Source organism: Eulemur rufifrons, chromosome 30 (assembly GCF_041146395.1).
Source record: "Eulemur rufifrons isolate Redbay chromosome 30, OSU_ERuf_1, whole genome shotgun sequence".
Lineage (NCBI taxonomy): Eukaryota > Metazoa > Chordata > Mammalia > Primates > Lemuridae > Eulemur > Eulemur rufifrons.
Genome location: NC_091012.1, coordinates 61,441,255 through 61,448,980, shown reverse-complemented (window position 1 = coordinate 61,448,980; position 7,726 = coordinate 61,441,255). Strand labels below are relative to the sequence as shown.

At 34.2% G+C, this 7,726-nt stretch overlaps 1 protein-coding gene across 1 annotated transcript; it reads right to left on the bottom strand.

Annotated features, from left to right (window-relative positions):
- Nucleotides 1–4,296: 4,296 nt before the first annotated feature.
- Nucleotides 4,297–4,779, bottom strand: LOC138378749 (large ribosomal subunit protein eL21-like). The gene has a single exon (XM_069464126.1). The coding sequence runs from the start codon at nucleotides 4,777–4,779 to the stop codon at nucleotides 4,297–4,299; it is 483 nt and encodes a 160-aa protein (XP_069320227.1).
- Nucleotides 4,780–7,726: the final 2,947 nt, after the last annotated feature.

Here is a 7,726-nt window from a genome sequence, read left to right as displayed (position 1 = left end):
TGGCTTGTCTTTTCATTCTCTTAACAGTATCTTTGGCAGAGCAGAAGTTTTCAATTTTGATAAAATCCAGTTTATCAAGCTGTTCTTTTATGAATTGTGCTTATAGTGTCATATCTAAGAAATATTAGTGTAATCCAAGAACACAATGATTTTATTCTATGTAATGTCTAGTAGTTTTATAGATTTAGCTTTTACATTTAGGTGTATAATTCATTTTTTGTTAATTTTTACATACAGTGCAAGGTATGACTCAAAGTTCTTGTTTTTGCAAAAGTTTCTTTTCTCCAACTAATCACTTTTGAAACTTTGTCAAAAATCAATTGTCTGTATATGTATGTGTCCATTTCTGGACTCCCTATTCTGTTATATTAATTTGTTGTCCGTCATTATACCAATTCCAAACTGTCTTAATTATGGTAGCTTTATAATAAATTTTTAAATCAGGTAGTGCTTGTCCCCCAGCTTTGTTCTTCTATTTAAAAGTTGTTTTAGCTATTCTAGGCCCTTTTCATTTCCATATGAATTTTATTTTTAGAATCAGCTTGTCAACTTCTGCATAAAAGAGTGCTGGGATTTTGGTTGACAGTGCATCGAATCTATAGGTCAATTTGGGGAGGATTGACATCTTAACAATGTTGAGCCTTCTGACCTTGTGAAAAAAGTGTATTTTTCCATTTATGTAGGCCTTTAATTTCTCTCAGCAATGTTTTATGATTTTTCAGAGTACAGTTCTAGTATATCTTATATCCGCTTTATCACAAAGTATTTAATATTTTTATGTACTATAAACTGTACTTTTTACACTTTAATTTCCTATTCACAATTGCTAACATACAGAAATACAACTTTTTAAAAAATTTTGATCTTGTACACAAGTGCAGACTTTACCACTATACGATATACACATGTGACAAAATTCAACTTTTACTCCCTAAATCTATTGAAATTAAAAAGAAAAAAACATTGGTCTTGTATCCTGCAACCTGGCTGCATTCATTGATGACCTCTAATAGTTTGTTAGTGGATTCCTTAAGATTTTATATATACAAGATCATGTTATCTGTGAATTGAAAGAAAGTTACTTCTTCTATTGCAATTTGAATACCTTTTATTCTTTTTCTTATTTGATTGCACTAGTCAGAATCTCCTTTTAATGTTAAGTGATAGTGGTAAGAGCAAACATCCATATATTATTTCTTACCTTAGGGGAAAAGCATTGTCTCTTTCTACCATTAAATATGGTTATTAGCTGTGGATTTTTCATAAAAGCCATTTATCAGGTTGAGGAAGTTTCCTCCTATTCCTAGCTTGTTGAGTGTTTTTATCATGAATGAGTGCTGGGTTTTGTCAAATGATTTTTCTGTGTCTATTGATTGTCATGTAGCTTTTGTTCTGTATCCAATTATCATGATGTATTACATGGATTGATTTTCATATGCTGATTCAACCTTGCATTGCTAGGATAAATTCCACTTGTCATGGTGTGTAGTTTTTTTTATATGCTGCTGGATTTGGTTTGCTAGTATTTTATTAAAGATGTTTATATCTATATTCATAAGGAATATTGGTCTGTAGTCTTCTTGTGATGTATTTGGTTTTTGTATCGATATAATACTGGACCTGTAAAATAAGTTGAAAAGTGTTCTTTCCTCTTTTATTTTTTAGAAGAGTTTGTGAAGAATTGGTATTAATCCTTCTTTGAATATGTGATAGAATTCACCAGTAACAATATTCAGGCCTGGAATTTTCTTTCTGGAAAGGGTTTTAATTCAATTTCTTTAATAGGGCTATTCATTTTATCCATTTCTTTTTTATTAAGCTTTGTTAGTTTGTATCTTTCAAATAATTTTTTCATTTTATCTATGTTGTCAAATTTATTGACATAAAGTTGTTAATATTCCCTTAATATCTTTCCATATATTAATATCTAAGTAATCTGTAGTGATGATGCTATTCCCACTCCTGATACTGGTCATTTATTTTGTCTTTCATTTTTCCTGATAAAGCAGACTAGAGGTTTCTTAGTTTTATTGATGTTGCCAAAGACTCAGCTTGTGGTTTCATTGATTTTTCTTTTTTCTTTTTGTTTTCTATTCTGTTGATTTTTGGTTTGATACTTCTTATTTGCTTTCTTCTGCTCACTTTGCTCTTCTTTTTATAAAAAATTTTGTGATCATTGATTTAAGGACTTGCTTCTTTTCTAATGTAGGCATTTAGTGCTATAGATTTCACAGTAAGTACTGCTTTAGTGGCATCCCACAAATTCTGATATGTTGTGTTTTTATTTTCATTCAGTTCAAAATATTTTTTTAAGTTTTCCTTTTGATTTATTTTCTGACCCTTTGTTTATGTAGAAGTATGTTGTTTAGCTTTCAAATATTCGGGGTATTTCTGTAAGTCAATAACAAAGATCATTCTGTTATTGACTTCTAATTTAATTCTGTTGTTGTAAAAATTGTATACTTGGTATGATTTAAGTTCTTTTAAATATATTGAGGTTTGTGTTGTGGCCCAGAATATGGTGCATCTTGGTAAATGTTCTGTGAATATTTGTACTTGAAAAGAATGTATTCTGCTGCTGTTGTGTGGAATGTTCTATAAATGTTAATCAAGTCAAGTTGTTTGATAGTTTTGTTTGAGTCTACTATATCCTTTCTGATTTTCCACCTATTTATCATATCAATTATTGATAGAAAGGTATTTTAAAATCTTAGACTACAATTGTGGATTTGTCTATTTCTCCTGGAAGTTCTATTTTTTTCTTTACTTTATGTACTTTGAGGCTATTATTAAGGACATAAACATTTGGGATGTTATGTGCTCTTGCTGAATTGACATCCTTATCATTAAAAAACAGCCTTTATTTCTGGTAAATTTTAGTCACTATTTCCTCAAATATCCATCTTCCATTCTGTACTTACATGTATATTAGGACACTTTAAGTAGTCCCACAAATCACTGATGCTCTTTTCATTTTGATTTTTGATTCTTTTTTCTCTTTGAGTTTTATTTGTTAGTTTCTATTGCTGTATCTTCAAGTTCACTAATTTTTTTTCTGCAATATCTAATCTGCTATTAATCTCATCCAGTATATTTTTCATCTCAGACATGGTAGCTTTATACATGTAATTTGTGATTTTTTCTATATCTCTACTTATCTTTTTGAACATCTGTAGTATACTTGCAATAATGGAATATAGTTACAATAAGCTTATTCACTAATTCTAACATCTATATTAATTCTGGGTATATTTTGATTGATTTTTCTTCTATTATGGGTTGTATTTTCCTGCTTCTTTGTATGCCTAATAACTATTTTATTGAGTGCCAGATGTAAATTTTACTTCATTTTGTGCTGGATATTTTTGTATTTCAATAAGTATTCTTGAACTTTGTTCTGGAATGCAATTAATTTATTTGGAAATGTTTGATCTTTTCGGGTCTTGATTTTGAGATTTGTTAGGCTGGTCCCAGAGCAGTCAGTGTTTAGTCTAGAACTAATTGTTTTTCACTACTAAGAAAAGATCCTCCTAAGAACTCTAAACAATGCCCATGGATTATGAAGTTTTCCAGTCTGGCTGGTGGAAATAAGCATTATGCCCAGGCTTGTGTAAGTGCTGGATACTGTTCCTTCTGATCTTTTTCAATAGTTCTTTCCACCAGAATTTGGTAGTTTCCCCACATTCACATGCTGACCAGTCCTGTGTTGAATATTAGAGAGTAACTGTCTATAGATTTCTAGAGTTGTCTCTTTGTACAGCTTTTCCCTGTCTGGTACTCTATCCTGAAAATTCTTGGTTTCCCTGGACTCTCAGCCATCTCGTAATTCAGGAATTCTCATAGCTCCACCTGGGTTCTCTCTCCCTGTGCTGCAACCTAGAAACTCTCTCAATCAGTAAACTGAGGCAATCTCAGCTCATCTCATTGTCTCCTGCTTCTCAGGTATCACTATCCTTCAATACCTGATGTTCAATGTCTTGAAACCTATTATTTCACATATTTTGTCTGGTCTTCCGGTTTTCTTAGGGAGGAGGTATAGGAAGTCTGGTCTTTGTTACACCTTCTTGGCTGAAAGTAGTTTAATCACTTTCTGATACCCAAATTTTTTTTAGGACACAATTAAAATTTGCTTTAAGTATTTCTTTGCAGAAGGGTCACCACACTTCTACACAATGAAGAGAAACTAAGTCCAGTGACCTTTTATTAGTTTCATCTGCTATGCCATGAATTCATAGGGAACAGGTTCCAGCACCTCAGGCTCCTTTCCACTGCTTCTCACAAAGTGCGATATGCCTATTACGCCATGAATTCATAGGGAGTAGGTTCCAGCAGCTCAGGCTCCTTTCTGTTGGTTCTCACAAAGTGTGCTTCTCTGGGTGGAGCAGGCTGGCACTTCAGTAGAACCCAGGTACCTTTCTCTTTGGCTTCCTTCTTTTTCTGATCATTTTCCTTCACACATTTCAGGAAGCTATCTTGGTTTTTTGAGTGCTTAATATGCACAATACGCACATTAATCCTCTTGGCAAGAATCTTGCCCTTAACTTGTTTGTTTGCAACAATTCCAACAGCATGCTGAGTAACATTGTAGACTCTTCCAGTGCTGCCATGGTAACATTTGTGGGGCATGGCTTTGTGAACAGTACCCATTCCCTTGATGTCTACAATGTCACCTTTCTTGTAGATTCGCATGTGTGTGGCCAAAGGAACAACTCCATGTTTTCTAAAAGGCCTAGAGAACATGTATTGGGTGCCTCTCCTCTTTTTCTTTGTGTTCCTCATTTTGGCGAGTTACTGGAAGATGGCGGCTCCAGCTGAATAAAAGCCCCAATATTTTTTACACAATAATAAAAACTAAAAGAAGATTCATTTTTAACATGTATCCACTTAAATTTTCCCTTAATGTAGTGTAGAGGTTAAGAGTGTGGGCTCTGTAGCTGAACTTTCTGGATTCAAATCTCTTTGTGCCATTTGCTACCTGGTTAACGTTATACAACTTATTTAACTCCTTTGTGTCTTAGCTTCCTTTTCTGTAAAATTGAGATGATAATGGTACATATCTCACAAAATTGCTGTGATAATTAAATGAGCTATTAACATAGGTAAAGTGCTTACAAAAGTCATTTGTTGGCCCAGAGTAAGTACTCAATAAATGTTAGCTGCTGTTGTTCTTGTTATTGTCATTGTTGTATGAGAATTAATCAAATCAACACCTACTGTCAAAACCTGGTCCCCACTAGAGTTCACAATTTAGCTAGAAAGATAAAACAATGAACTGCTTCAAGAATAATGAAGTGCTAAATAGAGTTGAACTATGTGCAAAGAAAATAGAGGTCAGTGTGTGTCAGAGTAGACAGAGAAGAAGATATAAATTTGTGTTAATTTCCTGTGGTTGCTGTAACAAATTACAGTCATGTATCACTTAATGATGGGGATATGTTCTGAGAAGTGCATCATTAGGCAATTTTGTCATAGTGTGAACATCATAGAGTGTGCTTACACAAACCTAGATGGTATAGCCTACTACAAACCTAGGCTATGCATATTGCTCCCAGGCTACATAACTGTGCAGCATGTGACTGTACTGAATGCTGTAGGCTACTATAATACATGGTAAGTTTTGTGTATTTAAACATAGAAAATGTATAGTAAAAATACAGTATAAAAGATCAAAAATGGCATATCTTTATGGGGCACGTACCATGAACGGAGCTTACAGGAGCTTACAGCTCTGGGTGAGTCAGTGAGTGAGTGGTGAGTGAACGTGAAGGCCTAGGATATTACCGTGTACTACTATAGATTTTATACACTGTACACTTAGGCTACAGTAAATTTATTTAAAAATATTTTTCTTTCTTCAATAATAGATTAACCTTAGGTTACTGTAACATTTTTACTTTAAAAACTTTTTAACTTGTTGACTCTTTTGTATTGTAATAGCACTTAGCTTAAAACACAAACACATTGTACAGTTATAAAAATTATTTTTTCTTTATATCCTTATTATATGAGCTTTTTCTATTTTTATTTTTTTTTTTTACTTTTTAAATATTTTTTGTTAAAAACTAAGACACAAACACACACATTAGCCTAGGCCTACATAGCATCAGGGTCATCCATATCACTGTCTTCCATCTCCATATTTTGTTCAACTGGAATGTCTTCAGGTGCAATAACACACATGGTACTGTCATCTCCTAGGATAACAATGCCTTCTTGCTGGAATATCTCCTGAAGATCCTGCCTGAGGCTTTTTTACAGTTAACTTTTTCTATAAGTAAAAGTAGTACACTCTCAAATAACAATAAAAAGTGTTATTTGTTATGTATAGTAAGTGTTATGTATAGTAAATACACAAACCAGTAACATAGTCACATATTATCATTATCGAGTATTATTTAGTGTATATAATTGTATGTGCTATACTTTTACACCGCTGGCAACACAATAGGTTTGTTTCCACCAGCATCTCCACAAAGACATGAGGAATGCAATGCACTATGACATTAGGACTTCTACCACATCACAATGGCTACAGTGTCACTAGGCAATAGGAATTTTTCAGCTCCATTATAATCTTATGGGACCACTGTCTTATGCAGCCCTTCATTGACTGAAACATCATAATGTGGTGCATGACTATACCACAAACTTTGTTGCTTAAAATAATATAAAATTATTATCTTAATTATTCTCGAGATTGGACGTCTAAAATGGGGCTCACTGGGCTAAAATCAAGATGTGACAGGGCTGTTTCCTTTTCCAGGTTCTAGAGGTTACCTGCATTCTTTGACCCATAGCCTCCCTTATCTCATCTTCAAAGGCAGTAATGGACAGTCAAGTCATTTTCATATCACATCATTCTGACTCAGACTTTTCTACCTCCCTCTTCCAAATTTAAGGACCCTTGGAATTACATTGGACCTACCCAAATTTTCCAGGATAATCTCCCCATTTTAAGGTTAACCTTAATTCCATCTGTTACCTTAATTACCCTTTGCCATATAAAGTAATATATTCCAAGTTCTGGAAATTAGGATAAAAAGAATCTCCGGGAGACCATTATTCTGCCTACCATAAGGTCCAACTGAAGCTGGGCTTGAAAGAGGACCAATACACTGGAACTGTGGCTATTTGTCTTCATTACTTGCCCTATCACCACCCATCCAAGGCTCCATTCTGGACCATTTACCTCTACACTCTTGTGAGGTAACTCAGTAACTCACATGATTAACCATCTGGAATTAGCACAGACCTCACAAGTCAAGGGCAAAGTCCTTCAATTCCAACACTAACTACCTGGAGTTAGTGTAAACCCTCACAAGTTAAGGACTCAGTCCCCACTTCAGACACCAGCCACAAATGTTGGTGTCCCCAAGTTACTCACACTTCTGCCTGGCCAACTACAGATTCAGGGGTTCCCATGATCCCCCTTCAGGTTCAATAATTCACTAGAAAGCACTATACTTGTGAGCGCCATTTTGTTATAAATGATACAAATGAACAGACAAATGAAGAGATACATATGGCAAGATCTCAGAAGTGGGAGAGTTTCAAAGCTTGACATGAATCCAGACATGTCATTTTCGCAGCACATTGATGTGTTCATCAACCTTGAAGGTCTTTAAGTCTCACAGTTCCAGGATTTTTATATTGGGTTTCATTACGTAGGCATGATTGATTCAATCGTCAGCCAAGTGATTGAACTTGATCTCCATCTGCCCTGAAG

Excerpts from the sequence above, each read along its gene's own strand:
- LOC138378749 (XM_069464126.1), bottom strand. The coding sequence starts at position 4,779 with ATGAGGAACACAAAGAAAAAGAGGAGAGGCACCCAATACATGTTCTCT.